This window comes from Oncorhynchus keta, chromosome 22, assembly GCF_023373465.1.
Source record: "Oncorhynchus keta strain PuntledgeMale-10-30-2019 chromosome 22, Oket_V2, whole genome shotgun sequence".
Lineage (NCBI taxonomy): Eukaryota > Metazoa > Chordata > Actinopteri > Salmoniformes > Salmonidae > Oncorhynchus > Oncorhynchus keta.
The window spans coordinates 56,121,413-56,143,863 of record NC_068442.1 but is presented as its reverse complement, the minus strand read 5'-3'; the positions used below and the strand labels follow the sequence as shown (position 1 = coordinate 56,143,863).

Genomic DNA, 22,451 nt, shown 5'->3' with positions numbered 1-22,451 from the left:
CTAAAGTGAAAATTCAGGATGTGTGGGACCATTTTGTAGTTTAGTTTATAGAGTGAGGCACGTCTTTTGGGACAGAGTTCTCAATCTCACCCCTAGCCCAGCTCCTCTGAATAGTGTCAAATATATTTTTTTAATATCTAACCCAAGATGAACTACAGCCTGTTGTTTCCAATGGGAGCAGAATAAACCAGGAGGTGGGCAGAAAGGAGCTGGCGAGATCCTATTGGCTCGTTATGGCACGTATTCACATGTTTCCGTGAGGGAATGCGTACTCCCCCGAAGTGCCCGTGTGCAATAACTCAATTTGCCCCTTGCACTCTACAAAACTTAGTTCACTCTGGTCGTAACCGATTCGAGATTTGGTAAGAGAGAACTGTGTTGAGATTAAATGTTTGATAGATGAGAACATTTGCAGAATGTCGGCCAAAATCCATCTTTCCCAATGGCCAGCCACTTGGCTTCCTCTCATCACCATATTTAGGGGTGACTGGAAACTCTCATCACCATATTTGGGGGTGACTGGAAACTCTCATCACCATATTTAGGGGTGACTGGAAACTCTCATCACCATATTTGGGGGTGACTGGAAACTCTCATCACCATATTTGGGGGTGACTGGAAACTCTCATCACCATATTTAGGGGTGACTGGAAACTCTCATCACCATATTTGGGGGTGACTGGAAACTCTCATCACCATATTTGGGTTGACTGGAAACTCATCACCATATTTAGGGGTGACTGGAAACTCTCATCACCATATTTGGGGGTGACTGGAAACTCTCATCACCATATTTGGGTTGACTGGAAACTCATCACCATATTTGGGGGTGACTGGAAACTCTCATCACCATATTTGGGTTGACTGGAAACTCTCATCACCATATTTAGGGGTGACTGGAAACTCTCATCACCATATTTAGGGGTGACTGGAAACTCTCATCACCATATTTGGGGGTGACTGGAAACTCTCATCACCATATTTGGGGGTGACTGGAAACTCTCATCACCATATTTAGGGGTGACTGGAAACTCTCATCACCATATTTGGGGGTGACTGGAAACTCTCATCACCATATTTGGGGGTGACTGGAAACTCTCATCACCATATTTGGGGTTGACTGGAAACTCTCATCACCATATTTAGGGGTGACTGGAAACTCTCATCACCATATTTGGGGGTGACTGGAAACTCTCATCACCATATTTAGGGGTGACTGGAAACTCTCATCACCATATTTGGGGGTGACTGGAAACTCTCATCACCATATTTAGGGGTGACTGGAAACTCTCATCACCATATTTAGGGGTGACTGGAAACTCTCATCACCATATTTGGGGGTGACTGGAAACTCTCATCACCATATTTGGGGGTGACTGGAAACTCTCATCACCATATTTGGGGGTGACTGGAAACTCTCATCACCATATTTGGGGGTGACTGGAAACTCTCATCACCATATTTAGGGGTGACTGGAAACTCTCATCACCATATTTAGGGGTGACTGGAAACTCTCATCACCATATTTAGGGGTGACTGGAAACTCTCATCACCATATTTAGGGGTGACTGGAAACTCTCATCACCATATTTGGGGTGACTGGAAACTCTCATCACCATATTTGGGGGTGACTGGAAACTCTCATCACCATATTTGGGGGTGACTGGAAACTCATCACCATATTTGGGGTTGACTGGAAACTCTCATCACCATATTTAGGGGTGACTGGAAACTCTCATCACCATATTTGGGGGTGACTGGAAACTCATCACCATATTTGGGGGTGACTGGAAACTCTCATCACCATATTTGGGGTGACTGGAAACTCTCATCACCATATTTGGGGGTGACTGGCTCATCACCATATTTGGGGTGACTGGCTCATCACCATATTTGGGGGTGACTGGAAACTCTCATCACCATATTTGGGGGTGACTGGAAACTCTCATCACCATATTTGGGGGTGACTGGAAATGCCAACTGGATGCTTCACATTTATATGCCATCTCGGTCCAAGGATTTTTACTGATCCCCCAACTCAGCTCTGAATAGGCCCCCCAGCCCCCAACCCAGCTCTGAATAGGCCCCCCAGCCCCTAACCCAGCTCTGAATAGGCCCCCAGCCCCCAACCCAGCTCTGAATAGGCCCCCAGCCCCCAACCCAGCTCTGAATAGGCCCCCCAGCCCCCAACCCAGCTCTGATTAGGCCCCCCAGCCCCCAACCCAGCTCTGAATAGGCCCCCCAGCCCCCAACCCAGCTCTGAATAGGCCCCCCAGCCCCCAACCCAGCTCTGAATAGGCGCCCCAGCCCCCAACCCAGCTCTGAATAGGCCCCCCAGCCCTCAACCCAGCTCTGAATAGGCCCCTCAGCCCAGCTCTGAATAGGCCCCCAGCCCCCAACCCAGCTCTGAATAGGCCCCCAGCCCCCAACCCAGCTCTGAATAGGCCCCCAGCCCCCAACCCAGCTCTGAATAGGCCCTCAGCCCTCAACCCAGCTCTGAATAGGCCCCCAGCCCCCAACCCAGCTCTGAATAGGCCCCCAGCCCCCAACCCAGCTCTGAATAGGCCCCTCAGCCCTCAACCCAGCTCTGAATAGGCCCCCAGCCCCCAACCCAGCTCTGAATAGGCCCCCAGCCCCCAGCCCAGCTCTAAATAGGCCCCCAGCCCCCAACCCAGCTCTGAATAGGCCCCCCAGCTCCGAACCCAGCTCTGAATAGGCCAACCCTGTGCCTCAGCCCCCAACCCAGCTCTGAATAGGCCCCCAGCCCAGCTCTGAATAGGCCAACCCTGTGCCTCAGCCCCCAACCCAGCTCTGAATAGGCCCCCCAGCCCCCAACCCAGCTCTGAATAGGCCCCCAGCCCCCAACCCAGCTCTGAATAGGCCCCCAGCCCCCAACCCAGCTCTGAATAGGCCCCCAACCCAGCTCTGAATAGGCCCCCAGCCCCCAACCCAGCTCTGAATAGGCCCCCAGCCCCCAACCCAGCTCTGAATAGGCCCCCAGCCCTCAACCCAGCTCTGAATAGGCCCCCCAGCCCCCAACCCAGCTCTGAATAGGCCCCTCAGCCCTCAACCCAGCCCTGAATAGGCCCCCCAGCCCAGCTCTGAATAGGCCAACCCTGTGCCTCAGCCCTCAACCCAGCTCTGAATAGGCCCCCCAGCCCCCAACCCAGCTCTGAATAGGCCCCTCAGCCCAGCTCTGAATAGGCCCCCAGCCCTCAACCCAGCTCTGAATAGGCCCCACAGCCCCCAACCCAGCTCTGAATAGGCCCCTCAGCCCTCAACCCAGCTCTGAATAGGCGCCCCAGCCCCCAACCCAGCTCTGAATAGGCCCCCCAGCCCCCAACCCAGCTCTGAATAGGCCCCCCAGCCCCCAACCCAGCTCTGAATAGGCCCCCCAGCCCCCAGCCCAGCTCTGAATAGGCCTCCCAGCCCCCAACCCAGCTCTGAATAGGCCCCTCAGCCCCGCTCTGAATAGGCCCCCCAACCCAGCTTTGAATAGGCCCCCCAGCCCCCAACCCAGCTCTGAATAGGCCCCCAATCCAGCTCTGAATAGGCCCCCAGCCCCCAACCCAGCTCTGAATAGGCCCCTCAGCCCCGCTCTGAATAGGCCCCCCAACCCAGCTTTGAATAGGCCCCCAGCCCCCAACCCAGCTCTGAATAGGCCCCCAATCCAGCTCTGAATAGGCCCCCCAGCCCCCAACCCAGCTCTGAATAGGCCCCTCAGCCCCGCTCTGAATAGGCCCCCCAACCCAGCTTTGAATAGGCCCCCCAGCCCCCAACCCAGCTCTGAATAGGCCCCCCAGCCCAGCTCTGAATAGGCCTCTCAGCTCCCAGCCCAGCTCTGAACCCTGTGCCTCAGCCCCCAATCCAGCTCTGAATAGGCCCCCAGCCCCCAACCCAGCTCTGAATAGGCCCCTCAGCCCAGCTCTGAATAGGCCTCTCAGCTCCCAGCCTAGCTCTGAATAGTCCTACCCTGTGCCTCAGCCCCCACCCAGCTCTGAATAGTCCTACCCTGTGCCTCATCCCCCAGCCCAGCTCTGAATAGTCCTACCCTGTGCCTCAGCCCCTTGCGTTTCTATATTTTTTGTTTTTTGTTCAGTATATAACTAATGGTCAATGGGATCATTAGTTTGACCAAGCTAAACTACTAGGTTTAGATAGCTGGCCACTAGACTGATTTACCAATCTAAACCTTTGTGGCTGACATGGGCTTATTAAGGGACTGTTGATACATAACCAAATTGAGAAATTCCACATTGTGTCATTTATTTTAATATAACTCTCAACAGTAACTCTTAACAGTAAGTAGAGACCAAGACTGAGATACTGAGCCCCCCCCCCCCAGTAAAAAACTGTCTGGCTTGCAGCCAATAAGCAGAGGCCACCATATATTTGTGTCATACAAAACAAAATGGAATGTCAACCACTATTGGCTGTTTCATAGTATATCTATTGGCTGTTTCATAGAATAACTATTGGCTGTTTCATAGAATAACTATTGGCTGTTTGATAGAATAACTATTGGCTGTTTCATAGAATAACTATTGGCTGTTTCATAGAATAACTATTGGCTGTTTCATAGAATAACTATTGGCTGTTTCATAGAATAACTATTGGCTGTTTCATAGAATAACTATTGGCTGTTTCATAGTATATATATTGGCTGTTTCATAGAATAACTATTGGCTGTTTCATAGTATATATATTGGCTGTTTCATAGAATAACTATTGGCTGTTTCATAGAATAACTATTGGCTGTTTCATAGAATAACTATTGGCTGTTTCATAGAATAACTATTGGCTGTTTCATAGAATAACTATTGGCTGTTTCATAGTATATCTATTGGCTGTTTCATAGAATAACTATTGGCTGTTTCATAGAATAACTATTGGCTGTTTCATAGAATAACTATTGGCTGTTTCATAGAATAACTATTGGCTGTTTCATAGAATAGCTATTTCCATGTGAAGGTGGTATGATGGTCAGCCACTATTATAGGCCTACATTATGATCAGATAACCACAGAAGCCTAGTTGGCCACTGTTAGTTTTAACTGCCTCGCGCAGGACGTTGCAGAGAACGTCGAAGTTTCTGCTCAGCAGACCTGAAATTTGGTCAGTGCTGAAAAAAACGTCAGGCTCCCGTGAGGCTCCCGTGAGGCTCCCGTGAGGCTCCCGTGAGGCTCTCGTGAGGCTCTCGTCAGGCTCTCGTCAGGCTCCCGTGAGGCTCCCGTCAGGCTCTCGTCAGGCTCCCGTCAGGCTCTCGTCAGGCTCCCGTGAGGCTCCCGTCAGGCTCTCGTCAGGCTCCCGTCAGGCTCTCGTCAGGCTCCCGTGAGGCTCCCGTCAGGCTCGTCAGGCTCCCGTCAGGCTCCCGTCAGGCTCCCGTCAGGCTCCCGTCAGGCTCCCGTGAGGCTCTCGTCAGGCTCTCGTCAGGCTCCCGTCAGGCTCCCGTCAGGCTCCCGTGAGGCTCTCGTCAGGCACTCGTCAGGCTCCCGTAAGGCTCCCGTCAGGCTCTCGTCAGGCTCTCGTCAGGCTCCCGTAAGGCTCCCGTAAGGCTCCCGTCAGGCTCCCGTCAGGCTCCCGTCAGGCTCTCGTCAGGCTCCCATGAGGCTCTCGTCAGGCACTCGTCAGGCTCCCGTGAGGCTCTCGTCAGGCACTCGTCAGGCTCCCGTGAGGCTCTCGTCAGGCTCTCGTCAGGCTCCCGTGAGGCTCTCGTCAGGCTCTCGTCAGGCTCCCGTCAGGCTCCCGTCAGGCTCTCGTCAGGCTCCCGTCAGGCTCCCGTCAGGCTCCCGTGAGGCTCTCGTCAGGCACTCGTCAGGCTCCCGTGAGGCTCTCGTCAGGCTCTCGTCAGGCTCCCGTCAGGCTCTCGTCAGGCTCCCGTCAGGCTCCCGTCAGGCTCTCGTCAGGCTCCCGTCAGGCTCTCGTCAGGCACTCGTCAGGCTCCCGTAAGGCTCCCGTCAGGCTCGTCAGGCTCTCGTCAGGCTCCCGTCAGGCTCTCGTCAGGCTCCCGTGAGGCTCTCGTCAGGCTCTCGTCAGGCTCCCGTAAGGCTCTCGTCAGGCACTCGTCAGGCTCCCGTGAGGCTCCCGTGAGGCTCTCGTCAGGCTCCCGTGAGGCTCTCGTCAGGCTCCCGTGAGGCTCTCGTCAGGCTCTCGTCAGGCTCCCGTGAGGCTCCCGTGAGGCTCTCGTCAGGCTCTCGTCAGGCTCCCGTGAGGCTCGTCAGGCTCCCGTCAGGCTCCCGTCAGGCTCCCGTGAGGCTCCCGTGAGGCTCTCGTCAGGCTCCCGTCAGGCTCCCGTCAGGCTCCCGTGAGGCCTCCAGACAGAGTTTTTGACTATCTGCAGATAAATTTGGGAACATTCGATGAAGGTGTTGAATCCTCACTGCAGGAACAATAGGGTAGTAGAGAGAGAGCCTCATTCTGGTCCAAAATATTATAAAAGAAAACCGATTTAATATTATAAATGCTAATGTCATACTTGGCAATTCATTCCTTGCAGTAACACTGTAAATATGAATTTAATCTTGAGATTTAATGTTAAAAATAGCTTTTAATGTTCTTTAACTCAGAAAGTTGTCCTGATCATAATCGCCACAACAATATCCAAAACAACTAACACACACTGAATTCATACCTTTTCACTTATTTCAATTGTCTTCTTACTCATTTTACCAATCTGATAAAGTCGTTGAACTATTCAATCATTTAGCTGTGTATTTCAGATGAAATCAAGGCGTTAGAATGTACCAGAGGAGGTCGTTCTGCACAAACTATTTCCTTGGCATGTCCCCCCCCCCCGGACTCCCACATCCCAGAACTCCCTGGCTGGCTACTTTTACATTTGCCCACTTACAGAAAGCACTATAGACAGCACAAACAGATCTGGGACCAAGCTAAGTCGACAATAGGTTCACTGTAGCAAAATCTATCATATTTTGACTTGACCAAATGGACAAGAAGAAATGTTGTCATACCACAGAAACTTGTGGATGCCAGAGCCTTGATTGAACAGGGAGGGAATGACTCTAATTACAGCGAAATGAATAGTCTCAGTTGAAACCCGACTCTCAGAGCTGAGTCAGAAGCAGCGTGTGGACTGGTTGTGGTGACGTTATAGAGGAAACTGTTACTGAATAGCACTTTAGAAGTTTACCAAATGTTTGGGGATGATGTGTGAAGTAACTTTCCTGCCAGATACATTAAAGGGAGTTGATGTTAATGCAAATTTCCATTTGTTTAATTCTTTAATCTTTCACTTTTCAGATGATTCCAAAGGGAAACGCCAAAGAAAGATCCTATACAAGACCCAGAATTACCTGAACCTCTACGCTGCTGATGGTCTTCGTACTCTCTGCATCGCAAAAAAGGTAACGCAGCTTCAGCAATACAACAATACATCTTCAACAACTAATAGGACTTTTATTTTGAAACTATTTCCATCATTAAACTCAAACAGATCAGAAATCAGGGCCTGGGCCTAAAGCAAGGAGAACTGACTCTGTAGTGGACTGGAAAACATTCTGTCGTGGACTGGAAAACATTCTGTAGTGGACTGGAAAACATTCTGTAGTGGACTGGAAAACATTCTGTCGTGGACTGGAAAACATTCTGTAGTGGACTGGAAAACATTCAGTAGTGGACTGGAAAACATTCAGTAGTGGACTGGAAAACATTCAGTAGTGGACTGGAAAACATTCAGTAGTGGACTGGAAAACATTCAGTAGTGGACTGGAAAACATTCTGTAGTGGACTGGAAAACATTCAGTAGTGGACTGGAAAACATTCTGTAGTGGACTGGAAAACATTCAGTAGTGGACTGGAAAACATTCTGTAGTGGACTGGAAAACATTCAGTAGTGGACTGGAAAACATTCAGTAGTGGACTGGAAAACATTCAGTAGTGGACTGGAAAACATTCAGTAGTGGACTGGAAAACATTCAGTAGTGGACTGGAAAACATTCAGTAGTGGACTGGAAAACATTCAGTAGTGGACTGGAAACATTCAGTAGTGGACTGGAAAACATTCAGTAGTGGACTGGAAAACATTCTGTAGTGGACTGGAAAACATTCTGTAGTGGACTGGAAAACATTCAGTAGTGGACTGGACAACATTCAGTAGTGGACTGGAAAACATTCTGTAGTGGACTGGAAAACATTCAGTAGTGGACTGGAAAACATTCAGTAGTGGACTGGAAAACATTCAGTAGTGGACTGGAAAACATTCAGTAGTGGACTGGAAAACATTCAGTAGTGGACTGGAAAACATTCAGTAGTGGACTGGAAAACATTCTGTAGTGGACTGGAAAACATTCTGTAGTGGACTGGAAAACATTCAGTAGTGGACTGGAAAACATTCAGACAATTGAGAAACAGATGTACTATCTCGCCTCTGGTATCTCAACGAAGAAGAATGGGATAAGTGATGCTTTTAATCATTTCATCTCGGCTTTTCATTTGACAGAAACATTGGTTTTAATTGACCCTGATAAGTCAATTGAATGCCTCCAAGCTTACACATTCCTCTTCTTCCCCTGCCTAAGCAAGTTCTGTTTGGCTCTGGCAACATAACTGAGAAGAATGGGCTAAGTGAAGCTTTTAATCATAATTTTATCACGACAGGCTTGAGAGAAACAGTAGTTTAATTGACCCTGGACAGTCAATCGACTGCTCTTCGCTCTGTCAGCCTCCAGCTGACTCGATAGTTAACCCGTCAACATTGTAGTGAATCTTTGTTTTAGATTTCAACAATTTCCTGTCTGTGATGTGCTAGATGCCTTGCTTAAGATTGACGTAAAAAATTACTTCACTCGGGCTGATATGCTTGATTAATTTCTGCTGCAGGCCCATGTACTCGTCCTAACCTGATGATTATATCTGGTACTATCCCCAGGGTCTGGAAGGAGGCCCATGTACTCCTCTTAACCTGATGATTATATCTGGTACTATCCCCAGGGTCTGGAAGGAGGCCCATGTACTCCTCCTAACCTGATGATTATATCTGGTACTATCCCCAGGGTCTGGAAGGAGGCCCATGTACTCCTCCTAACCTGATGATTATATCTGGTACTATCCCCAGGGTCTGGAAGGAGGCCCATGTACTCCTCCTAACCTGATGATTATACCTGGTACTATCCCCAGGGTCTGGAAGGAGGCCCATGTACTCCTCCTAACCTGATGATTATATCTGGTACTATCCCCAGGGTCTGGAAGGAGGCCCATGTACTCCTAACCTGATGATTATATCTGGTACTATCCCCAGGGTCTGGAAGGAGGCCCATGTACTCCTCCTAACCTGATGATTATACCTGGTACTATCCCCAGGGTCTGGAAGGAGGCCCATGTACTCCTCCTAACCTGATGATTATATCTGGTACTATCCCCAGGGTCTGGAAGGAGGCCCATGTACTCCTCCTAACCTGATGATTATATCTGGTACTATCCCCAGGGTCTGGAAGGAGGCCCATGTACTCCTCCTAACCTGATGATTATACCTGGTACTATCCCCAGGGTCTGGAAGGAGGCCCATGTACTCCTCCTAACCTGATGATTATATCTGGTACTATCCCCAGGGTCTGGAAGGAGGCCCATGTACTCCTCCTAACCTGATGATTATATCTGGTACTATCCCCAGGGTCTGGAAGGAGGCCCATGTACTCCTCCTAACCTGATGATTATATCTGGTACTATCCCCAGGGTCTGGAAGGAGGCCCATGTACTCCTCCTAACCTGATGATTATACCTGGTACTATCCCCAGGGTCTGGAAGGAGGCCCATTACTCCTCCTAACCTGATGATTATATCTGGTACTATCCCCAGGGTCTGGAAGGAGGCCCATGTACTCCTCCTAACCTGATGATTATATCTGGTACTATCCCCAGGGTCTGGAAGGAGGCCCATGTACTCCTCCTAACCTGATGATTATATCTGGTACTATCCCCAGGGTCTGGAAGGAGGCCCATGTACTCCTCCTAACCTGATGATTATACCTGGTACTATCCCCAGGGTCTGGAAGGAGGCCCATGTACTCCTCCTAACCTGATGATTATATCTGGTACTATCCCCAGGGTCTGGAAGGAGGCCCATGTACTCCTCTAACCTGATGATTATATCTGGTACTATCCCCAGGGTCTGGAAGGAGGCCCATGTACTCCTCCTAACCTGATGATTATACCTGGTACTATCCCCAGGGTCTGGAAGGAGGCCCATGTACTCCTCCTAACCTGATGATTATATCTGGTACTATCCCCAGGGTCTGGAAGGAGGCCCATGTACTCCTCCTAACCTGATGATTATATCTGGTACTATCCCCAGGGTCTGGAAGGAGGCCCATGTACTCCTCCTAACCTGATGATTATATCTGGTACTATCCCCAGGGTCTGGAAGGAGGCCCATGTACTCCTCCTAACCTGATGATTATATCTGGTACTATCCCCAGGGTCTGGAAGGAGGCCCATGTACTCCTCCTAACCTGATGATTATATCTGGTACTATCCCCAGGGTCTGGAAGGAGGCCCATGTACTCCTAACCTGATGATTATATCTGGTACTATCCCCAGGGTCTGGAAGGAGGCCGATGTACTCCTCCTAACCTGATGATTATATCTGGTACTATCCCCAGGGTCTGGAAGGAGGTTGTACTCCTCCTAACCTGATGATTATATCTGGTACTATCCCCAGGGTCTGGAAGGAGGCCTGTGTACTCCTCCTAACCTGATGATTATATCTGGTACTATCCCCAGGGTCTGGAAGGAGGCCCATGTATGCCATCACCCTAACCTGATGATTATATCTGGTACTATCCCCAGGGTCTGGAAGGAGGCCCATGTACTCCTCTAACCTGATGATTATACTCTGGTACTATCCCCAGGGTCTGGAAGGAGGCCCATGTACTCCTCTTAACCTGATGATTATATCTGGTACTATCCCCAGGGTCTGGAAGGAGGCCCATGTACTACTAACCTGATGATTATCTGGTACTATCCCCAGGGTCTGGAAGGAGGCCCATGTACTCCTCCTAACCTGATGATTATACCTGGTACTATCCCCAGGGTCTGGAAGAGGCCCATGTACTCCTCCTAACCTGATGATTATATCTGGTACTATCCCCAGGGTCTGGAAGGAGGCCCATGTACTCCTAACCTGATGATTATATCTGGTACTATCCCCAGGGTCTGGAAGGAGGCCCATGTACTCCTCCTAACCTGATGATTATACCTGGTACTATCCCCAGGGTCTGGAAGGAGGCCCATGTACTCCTCCTAACCTGATGATTATACCTGGTACTATCCCCAGGGTCTGGAAGGAGGCCCATGTACTCCTCATAACCTGATGATTATACCTGGTACTATCCCCAGGGTCTGGAAGGAGGCCCATGTACTCCTCCTAACCTGATGATTATACCTGGTACTATCCCCAGGGTCTGGAAGGAGGCCCATGTACTCCTCCTAACCTGATGATTATATCTGGTACTATCCCCAGGGTCTGGAAGGAGGCCCATGTACTCCTCATAACCTGATGATTATATCTGGTACTATCCCCAGGGTCTGGAAGGAGGCCCATGTACTCCTCCTAACCTGATGATTATATCTGGTACTATCCCCAGGGTCTGGAAGGAGGCCCATGTACTCCTCCTAACCTGATGATTATATCTGGTATATCTGGCCTGTCTCCTAACCTGATGGGTCTGGACTATCGGAGGGATCAGTGTAGGCCAGCCTCCTGATGATTATATCTGGTCCTATCCCCAGGGTCTGGAAGGAGGCCCATGTACTCCTCATAACCTGATGATTATATCTGGTACTATCCCCAGGGTCTGGAAGGAGGCCCATGTACTCCTCTAACCTGATGATTATATCTGGTACTATCCCCAGGGTCTGGAAGGAGGCCCATGTACTCCTCCTAACCTGATGATTATATCTGGTACTATCCCCAGGGTCTGGAAGGAGGCCCATGTACTCCTCCTAACCTGATGATTATATCAGTACTATCCCCAGGGTCTGGAAGGAGGCCATCACCTCCTAACCTGATGATTATATCTGGTCCTATCCCCAGGGTCTGGAAGGAGGCCCATGTACTCCTCTAACCTGATGATTATACCTGGTACTATCCCCAGGGTCTGGAAGGAGGCCCATGTACTCCTCCTAACCTGATGATTATACCTGGTACTATCCTCAGGGTCTGGAAGGAGGCCCATGTACTCCTCCTAACCTGATGATTATATCTGGTACTATCCCCAGGGTCTGGAAGGAGGCCCATGTACTCCTCCTAACCTGATGATTATACCTGGTACTATCCCTAGGGTCTGGAAGTTGGAGGCCCATGTACTCCTCTAACCTGATGATTATATCTGGTACTATCCCCAGGGTCTGGAAGGAGGCCCATGTCTCCTCCTAACCTGATGATTATATCTGTGTACTATCCCCAGGGTCTGGAAGGAGGCCCATGTACTCCTCCTAACCTGATGATTATACCTGGTACTATCCCCAGGGTCTGGAAGGAGGCCCATGTGATCCTCATAACCTGATGATTATATCTGGTACTATTGGTTGGGTCTGGAAGTCATCACCACATTCTCTACCAGACATGATTATATCTGGTACTATCCCCAGGGTCTGGAAGGAGGCCCATGTACTCACTCTCTAACCTGATGATTATATCTGGTACTATCCCCAGGGTCTGGAGGCCCATGTACCCATTCTCTATCAACCTGATGATTATATCTGGTACTATCCCCAGGGTCTGGAAGGAGGCCCATGTACTCCTCATTCTAACCTGAGTTGATTGGCCCTGGTGATGTATCCCCAGGGTCTGGAAGACAGTTGGTACTCCTCTAACCTGATGATTATACCTGGTACTATCCCCAGGGTCTGGAAGGAGGCCCATGTACTCCTTCTAACCTGATGATTATACCTGGTACTATCCCCAGGGTCTGGAAGGAGGCCCATGTACTCCTCCTAACCTGATGATTATATCTGGTACTATCCCCAGGGTCTGGAAGGAGGCCCATGTACTCCTCCTAACCTGATGATTATATGTCATCACCACATTCTCTATCAGACAGTTGGTTGGTTCTCTGTGATGTCATCACCACATTCTCTATCAGACAGTTGGTTGGCCCTCTGTGATGTCATCACCACATTCTCTATCAGACAGTTGGTTGGCCCTCTGTGATGTCATCACCACATTCTTTGTCAGACAGTTGGTTGGTTCTCTGTGATGTCATCACCACATTCTCTACCAGACAGTTGGTTGGTCCTCTGTGATGTCATCACCACATTCTCTATCAGACAGTTGGTTGGTCCTCTGTGATGTCATCACCACATTCTCTATCAGACAGTTGGTTGGTTCTCTGTGATGTCATCACCACATTCTCTATCAGACAGTTGGTTGGTTCTCTGTGATGTCATCACCACGTTCTCTACCAGACAGTTGGTTGGCCCTCTGTGATGTCATCACCACATTCTCTATCAGACAGTTGGTTGGTCCTCTGATGTCACCTAGGTTGATACGTCGCTATGTTTTCATTTATAAAGCCCTTTTTGTAAAAATCCCACTAACTAACATCATTAATAAACTATAGACATACAAGTTACCAACCCAGGTCTCAGGGCTGGCTAACTCTGGAAATTCCTTCTAAATCAGCTTGTAGTTTTCCTGCACCTTAGTTGTGGAACAATCTTCAAAATATTCTTAAATGGGATGTTCTGGTGCCTCTAGGTCAATTCAGAAAGCTGTTTTTGAGGACTTTATTACTGATAAATGTGTGTTTTCTATGACCGTGTTTTTCTTTCTGCTCGCATTTGGTTTTTATATTTTGATGTGTGTGTTTTCTGTCATTTATGTAAAATACACCTTGGTGTCAGTATGACTCCCTGATAAATAAATCTGTCTGTCTGTGTCTCTGTCTGTCTGTGTCTCTGTCTGTCTGTGTCTCTGTCTGTCTGTGTCTCTGTCTGTCTGTGTCTCTGTCTGTCTGTGTCTCTGTCTGTCTGTGTCTCTGTCTGTCTGTGTCTCGGTCTCTGTCTGTGTCTCGGTCTCTGTCTGTGTCTCTGTCTGTTTGTCTGTGTCTCTGTCTGTCTGTTTGTCTGTGTCTCTGTCTGTCTGTGTCTCTGTGTCTCTGTGTGTGCCTGGATGCGCCGCTTGTCTGTGTCTCTGGCTTGTCTGTGTCTCTGTCTGTGTCTGTCGGATGTTGTAGAGTTATGACTAAGGAGGGTATGCTGTCTGGTTGTTTGTGTCTCTGTCTGTCTGTCTGTCTGTGTCTCTGTCTGTGTCTGTCTGGGAGGTTATGACAAGGAGGAGTATGCTGTCTGGTTGTCTGTGTCTCTGTCTGTGGCAGGTTATGACTAAGGAGGGAGTATGCTGTCTGGTTGTCTGTGTTCTGTCTGTGTCTGTGGTGGCAGGTTATGACTAAGGATGTCTGCCATGCTGTCTGGTTGTCTGTGTCTCTGTCTGTCTGTCTGTCTGTGTCTCTGTCTGTGTCTGTCTGATGAGACCATGTGAGGTTATGACTAAGGAGGAGTATGCTGTCTGGTTGTCTGTGTCTCTGTCTGTCTGTCTGTGTCTCTGTCTGTGTCTGTGTGTGGCAGGTTATGACTAAGAAGACAGTATCTGTCTGTCTGTCTGTGTCTCTGTCTGTCTGTGTCTGTCTGTGCAGGTTATGACTAAGGAGGAGTATGCTGTCTGGTTGTCTGTGTCTCTGTCTGTGTCTGTCTGTGGCAGGTTATGACTAAGGAGGAGTATGCTGTCTGTTTGTCTGTGTCTGTCTGTGGCAGGTTATGACTAAGGAGAGTATGCTGTCTGTCTGTCTGTGTCTCTGTCTGTGTCTGTCTGTGGCAGGTTATGACTAAGGAGGAGTATGCTGTCTGTCTGTCTGTCTGTCTGTCTGTCTGTCTGTCTGTCTGTCTGTCTGTCTGTCTGTCTGTCTGTGTCTCTGTCTGTGTCTGTCTCAAGGCAGGTTATGACTAAGGAGAGTATGCTGGAGAGCTGTCTGTGTCTCTGTCTGTCTGTGTCTCTGTCTGTCTGTGTCTCTGAAAGAAGGGCAGGTTATGACTAAGGAGGAGTATGCTGTCTGGTTGTCTGTGTCTCTGTCTGTGTCTGTCTTTGTCTCTGTCTGTGTCTGTCTGTGGCAGGTTATGACTAAGGAGGAGTATGCTGTCTGGTTGTCTGTGTCTGTCTGTGGCAGGTTATGACTAACGAGGAGTATGCTGTCTGTCTGTCTGTGTCTGTCTGTGTCTGTCTGTGTCTCTGTCTGTGTCTGTCTGTGGCAGGTTATGACTAAGGAGGAGTATGCTGTCTGGTTGTCTGTGTCTGTCTGTGGCAGGTTATGACTAAGGAGGAGTATGCTGTCTGTCTGTCTGTGTCTGTCTGTGTCTGTCTGTGTCTCTGTCTGTGTCTGTCTGTGGCAGGTTATGACTAAGGAAAGTATGCTGTCTGGTTGTCTGTCTCTGTCTGTGGAGGTTATGACTAAGGAGAAGTATGCTGTCTGGTTGTCTGTGTCTGTCTGTGGCAGGTTATGACTAAGGAGGAGTATGCTGTCTGGTTGTCTGTGTCTGTCTGTGGCAGGTTATGACTAAGGAGGCTATGCTGTCTGGTTGTCTGTGTCTGTCTGTGGCTGGTTATGACTAAGGAGGAGTATGCTGTCTGGTTGTCTGTGTCTGTCTGTGGAAAGGTTATGACTAAGGAGGAATCAGTATGCTGTCTGTCTGTTGTGTCTGGAAGAGTGGCAGAAGTTATGACTAAGGTCTGGGAGTGTGCTGTCTGGTTGTCTGTCTCTGTCTGTGGCAGGTTATGACTAAGGAGGAGGTATGCTGTCTGGTTGTCTGTGTCTGTCTGTGGCAGTTATGACTAAGGAGGAGTATGCTGTCTGTCTGTCTGTGTCTGTCTGTGTCTGTCTGTGTCTCTGTCTGTGTCTGTCTGTGGCAGGTTATGACTAAGGAGGAGTATGCTGTCTGGTTGTCTGTCTCTGTCTGTGGCAGGTTATGACTAAGGAGGAGTATGCTGTCTGGTTGTCTGTGTCTGTCTGTGGCAGGTTATGACTAAGGAGGAGTATGCTGTCTGGTTGTCTGTGTCTGTCTGTGGCAGGTTATGACTAAGGAGGAGTATGCTGTCTGGTTGTCTGTGTCTGTCTGTGGCAGGTTATGACTAAGGAGGAGTATGCTGTCTGGTTGTCTGTGTCTGTCTGTGGCAGGTTATGACTAAGGAGGAGTATGCTGTCTGTCTGTGTGTCTGTCTGTGGCAGGTTATGACTAAGGAGGAGTGTGCTGTCTGGTTGTCTGTGTCTGTCTGTGGCAGGTTATGACTAAGGAGGAGTATGCTGTCTGGTTGTCTGTGTCTGTCTGTGGCAGGTTATGACTAAGGAGGAGTATGCTGTCTGGTTGTCTGTGTCTCTGTTTGTCTGTGTCTGTCTGTGGCAGGTTATGACTAAGGAGGAGTATGCTGTCTGGTTGTCTGTGTCTGTCTGTGGCAGGTTATGACTAAGGAGGAGTATGCTGTCTGGTTGTCTGTGTCTGTCTGTGGCAGGTTATGACTAAGGAGGAGTATGCTGTCTGGTTGTCTGTGTCTGTCTGTGGCAGGTTATGACTAAGGAGGAGTATGCTGTCTGTCTGTGTCTGTCTGTGGCAGGTTATGACTAAGGAGGAGTATGCTGTCTGTCTGTGTCTGTCTGTGGCAGGTCATGACTAAGGAGGAGTATGCTGTCTGTCTGTCTGTCTCTGTCTGTGGGAGGTTATGACTAAGGAGGAGTATGCTGTCTGGTTGTCTGTGTTATGTGTCTGTCTGTGGCAGGTTATGACTAAGGAGGAGTATGCTGTCTGTCTGTGTCTGTCTGTGGCAGGTTATGACTAAGGAGGAGTATGCTGTCTGCCTGTGTCTGTCTGTGGCAGGTTATGACTAAGGAGGAGTATGCTGTCTGTCTGTGTCTGTCTGTGGCAGGTTATGACTAAGGAGGAGTATGCTGTCTGGTTGTCTGTGTCTGTCTGTGGCAGGTTATGACTAAGGAGGAGTATGCTGTCTGGTTGTCTGTGTCTGTCTGTGGCAGGTTATGACTAAGGAGGAGTATGCTGTCTGGTTGTCTGTGTCTGTCTGTGGCAGGTTATGACTAAGGAGGAGTATGCTGTCTGGTTGTCTGTGTCTGTCTGTGGCAGGTTATGACTAAGGAGGAGTATGCTGTCTGGTTGTCTGTGTCTGTCTGTGGCAGGTTATGACTAAGGAGGAGTATGCTGTCTGGTTGTCTGTGTCTGTCTGTGGCAGGTTATGACTAAGGAGGAGTATGCTGTCTGGTTGTCTGTGTCTGTCTGTGGCAGGTTATGACTAAGGAGGAGTATGCTGTCTGTCTGTCTGTCTGTGTCTGTCTGTGGCAGGTTATGACTAAGGAGGAGTATGCTGTCTGGTTGCGACATCATCTGGAGGCAGAGACGGCCATACAGGGAAGAGAAGAGCTGCTGTTTCAGTCTGCTCTGAGACTGGAGATGAACCTGCATCTATTAGGTAAAGTTGTTACCCTTAACACTAGGACCGCTGGGCCTCCACGGACCCCCCAACCTTAACACTAGGACCACTGGGCCTCCACGGACCCCCACCCTTAACACTAGGACCGCTGGGCCTCCACGGACCCCCCACCCTTAACACTAGGACCGCTGGGCCTCCACGGACCCCCACCCTTAACACTAGGACCGCTGGGCCTCCACGGACCCCCCACCCTTAACACTAGGACCGCTGGGCCTCCACGGACCCCCCACCCTTAACACTAGGACCGCTAGGCCTCTAAGGACCCCCCTTCAAGCTAACTAGCAGTCACTCTGACTGCAATGTTCTAACAGTGTAATTAATACATTTCCTATATGCTATTGCTAAAATAATAATTTGGTTGTGTTCATGAAGGTTGTTTGAAAAAATGTTTTAACCTTTATTTAACGAGGTAATTCAGTTAAGAACAAATCCTTTTTTACGATGACGGCCTGATCAAAGTCCTCCTGTACATAAAACCTATGGGGGCTTGATAACAACATCCAGGCTTAACTCCTCTGGGGGCTTGATAACAACATCCAGGCTTAACTCCTCTGGGGGCTTGATAACAACATCCAGGCTTAACTCCTCTGGGGGCTTGATAACAACATCCAGGCTTAACTCCTCTGGGGGCTTGATAACAACATCCAGGCTCAACTCCTCTGGGGGCTTGATAACAACATCCAGGCTTAACTCCTCTGGGGGCTTGATAACAGCATCCAGGCTTAACTCCTCTGGGGGCTTGATAACAACATCCAGGCTTAACTCCTCTGGGGGCTTGATAACAACATCCAGGCTCAAAACCTCTGGGGGCTTGATAACAACATCCAGGCTCAACTCCTCTGGGGGCTTGATAACAACATCCAGGCTCAAAACCTCTTGGGGCTTGATAACAACATCCAGGCTCAACTCCTCTGGGGGCTTGATAACAACATCCAGGCTCAACTCCTCTGGGGGCTTGATAACAACATCCAGGCTTAACTCCTCTGGGGGCTTGATAACAACATCCAGGCTTAACTCCTCTGGGGGCTTGATAACAACATCCAGGCTTAACTCCTCTGGGGGCTTGATAACAACATCCAGGCTTAACTCCTCTGGGGGCTTGATAACAACATCCAGGCTTAACTCCTCTGGGGGCTTGATAACAACATCCAGGCTTAACTCCTCTGGGGGCTTGATAACAACATCCAGGCTTAACTCCTCTGGGGGCTTGATAACAACATCCAGGCTTAACTCCTCTGGGGGCTTGATAACAACATCTAGGCTTAACTCCTCTGGGGGCTTGATAACAACATCCAGGCTCAACTCCTCTGGTGGCTTGATAACAACATCCAGGCTTAACTCCTCTGGGGGCTTGATAACAACATCCAGGCTTAACTCCTCTGGGGGCTTGATAACAACATCCAGGCTTAACTCCTCTGGGGGCTTGATAACAACATCCAGGCTTAACTCCTCTGGGGGCTTGATAACAACATCCAGGCTCAACTCCTCTGGGGGCTTGATAACAACATCCAGGCTTAACTCCTCTGGGGGCTTGATAACAACATCCAGGCTCAACTCCTCTGGGGGCTTGATAACAACATCCAGGCTTAACTCCTCTGGGGGCTTGATAACAGCATCCAGGCTTAACTCCTCTGGGGGCTTGATAACAACATCCAGGCTTAACTCCTCTGGGGGCTTGATAACAACATCCAGGCTCAAAACCTCTGGGGCTTGATAACAACATCCAGGCTCAACTCCTCTTGGGGCTTGATAACAACATCCAGGCTCAAAACCTCTTGGGGCTTGATAACAACATCCAGGCTCAACTCCTCTGGGGCTTGATAACAACATCCAGGCTCAACTCCTCTGGGGCTTGATAACAACATCCAGGCTTAACTCCTCTGGGGGCTTGATAACAACATCCAGGCTTAACTCCTCTGGGGGCTTGATAACAACATCCAGGCTCAACTCCTCTGGGGCTTGATAACAACATCCAGGCTTAACTCCTCTGGGGGCTTTATAACAACATCCAGGCTTAACTCCTATGGGGGCTTGATAACAACATCCAGGCTCAAAGTCTCTGGGGCTTGATAACAACATCCAGGCTTAACTCCTCTGGGGGCTTGATAACAACATCCAGGCTTAACTCCTCTGGGGGCTTGATAACAACATCCAGGCTTAACTCCTCTGGGGGCTTGATAACAACACAACTCCTCTGGGGCTTGATAACAACATCCAGGCTTAAAACCTCTTGGGGCTTGATAACAACATCCAGGCTTAAACTCTCTGGGGCTTGATAACAACATCCAGGCTCAACTCCTCTGGGGGCTTGATAACAACATCCAGGCTCAACTCCTCTGGGGGCTTGATAACAGCATCCAGGCTCAACTCCTCTGGGGGCTTGATAACAACATCCAGGCTTAACTCCTCTGGGGGCTTGATAACAACATCCAGGCTCAAAACCTCTGGGGCTTGATAACAACATCCAGGCTCAACTCCTCTGGGGGCTTGATAACAACATCCAGGCTCAAAACCTCTTGGGGCTTGATAACAACATCCAGGCTCAACTCCTCTGGGGGCTTGATAACAACATCCAGGCTCAACTCCTCTGGGGGCTTGATAACAACATCCAGGCTTAACTCCTCTGGGGGCTTGATAACAACATCCAGGCTTAACTCCTCTGGGGGCTTGATAACAACATCCAGGCTTAACTCCTCTGGGGGCTTGATAACAACATCCAGGCTCAACTCCTCTGGGGGCTTGATAACAACATCCAGGCTCAAAACCTCTGGGGGCTTGATAACAACATCCAGGCTCAACTCCTCTGGGGGCTTGATAACAACATCCAGGCTCAAAACCTCTTGGGGCTTGATAACAACATCCAGGCTCAACTCCTCTGGGGGCTTGATAACAACATCCAGGCTCAACTCCTCTGGGGGCTTGATAACAACATCCAGGCTCAAAACTCCTCTGGGGGCTTGATAACAACATCCAGGCTTAACTCCTCTGGGGGCTTGATAACAACATCCAGGCTTAACTCCTCTGGGGGCTTGATAACAACATCCAGGCTTAACTCCTCTGGGGGCTTGATAACAACATCCAGGCTCAAAACCTCTTGGGGCTTGATAACAACATCCAGGCTTAACTCCTCTGGGGCTTGATAACAACATCCAGGCTTAACTCCTCTGGGGCTTGATAACAACATCCAGGCTTAACTCCTCTTGGGGCTTGATAACAACATCCAGGCTCAACTCCTCTGGGGCTTGATAACAACATCCAGGCTTAACTCCTCTGGTGGCTTGATAACAACATCCAGGCTCAAAACTCCTCTGGGGGCTTGATAACAACATCCAGGCTCAACTCCTCTGGGGCTTGATAACAACATCCAGGCTCAAAACCTCTTGGGGCTTGATAACAACATCCAGGCTTAACTCCTCTGGGGGCTTGATAACAACATCCAGGCTCAAAACCTCTGGGGCTTGATAACAACATCCAGGCTCAACTCCTCTTGGGGCTTGATAACAGCATCCAGGCTTAACTCCTCTGGGGGCTTGATAACAACATCCAGGCTCAACTCCTCTGGGGCTTGATAACAACATCCAGGCTCAAAACCTCTGGGGGCTTGATAACAACATCCAGGCTCAACTCCTCTGGGGCCTTGATAACAACATCCAGGCTCAAAACCTCTTGGGGCTTGATAACAACATCCAGGCTCAACTCCTCTGGGGGCTTGATAACAACATCCAGGCTCAACTCCTCTGGGGGCTTGATAACAACATCCAGGCTTAACTCCTCTGGGGGCTTGATAACAACATCCAGGCTTAACTCCTCTGGGGCTTGATAACAACATCCAGGCTCAACTCCTCTGGGGCTTGATAACAACATCCAGGCTTAACTCCTCTGGGGCTTGATAACAACATCCAGGCTTAACTCCTCTGGGGGCTTGATAACAACATCCAGGCTCAAAGTCTCTGGGGGCTTGATAACAACATCCAGGCTCAACTCCTCTGGGGCTTGATAACAACATCCAGGCTTAACTCCTCTGGGGGCTTGATAACAACATCCAGGCTTAAAGTCCTCTGGGGGCTTGATAACAACATCCAGGCTCAACTCCTCTGGGGCTTGATAACAACATCCAGGCTTAACTCCTCTGGGGCTTGATAACAACATCCAGGCTTAACTCCTCTGGGGGCTTGATAACAACATCCAGGCTTAACTCCTCTGGGGGCTTGATAACAACATCTAGGCTCAAAACCCTCTGGGGCTTGATAACAACATCCAGGCTCAACTCCTCTGGGGGCTTGATAACAACATCCAGGCTCAACTCCTCTGGGGGCTTGATAACAACATCCAGGCTCAACTCCTCTGGGGGCTTGATAACAACATCCAGGCTCAACTCCTCTGGGGGCTTGATAACAACATCCAGGCTCAACTCCTCTGGGGGCTTGATAACAACATCCAGGCTTAACTCCTATGGGGGCTTGATAACAACATCCAGGCTCAACTCCTCTGGGGGCTTGATAACAACATCCAGGCTCAAAACCTCTTGGGGCTTGATTACATCCATTGCACATCAACTCCAACATTCACAGAAAAAACACGATTTCCACTTCTGTAACTCCTGTATAACTTTGTCAGTTACAGCGAGCAAAGACAACCAGCACCATCGATCATAGTTAACAAGTTTTAATGTTATTCTGCCATTGCCACACACATACCACAGCTGTGGTAAACCATCACTCAGAACCCCATCAATACGGTCGGGACGGGGTGTCCGTTCTGTTGCTCCTGTGTGAGGGGCTGCGGTTGAGGGGTACGTCCTACATGGTCCTGTAAGAAGTAGGGACTGCTGCCTTGTAGAGGGGGATATTCAAGTCCAGGGTGGAGTGGTGGGCCAGGTAGGGACTGCTGCCTTGTAGAGGTGGATATTCAAGTCCAGAGTGGAGTGGTGGGCCAGGTAGGGACTGCTG

The 22,451-nt window shown here is 49.5% G+C and overlaps 1 protein-coding gene across 1 annotated transcript in view; it reads left to right on the top strand.

Moving 5' to 3' along the window:
• LOC118380653 (phospholipid-transporting ATPase VA-like) overlaps positions 1-22,451 on the top strand; it is a 191,728-nt gene that overhangs the window by 123,561 nt on the left and 45,716 nt on the right. The window contains 2 exon segments of the mRNA XM_052475753.1: positions 7,261-7,364; positions 17,355-17,481. Of these exon segments, the coding sequence (XP_052331713.1) occupies positions 7,261-7,364; positions 17,355-17,481 (231 nt within the window).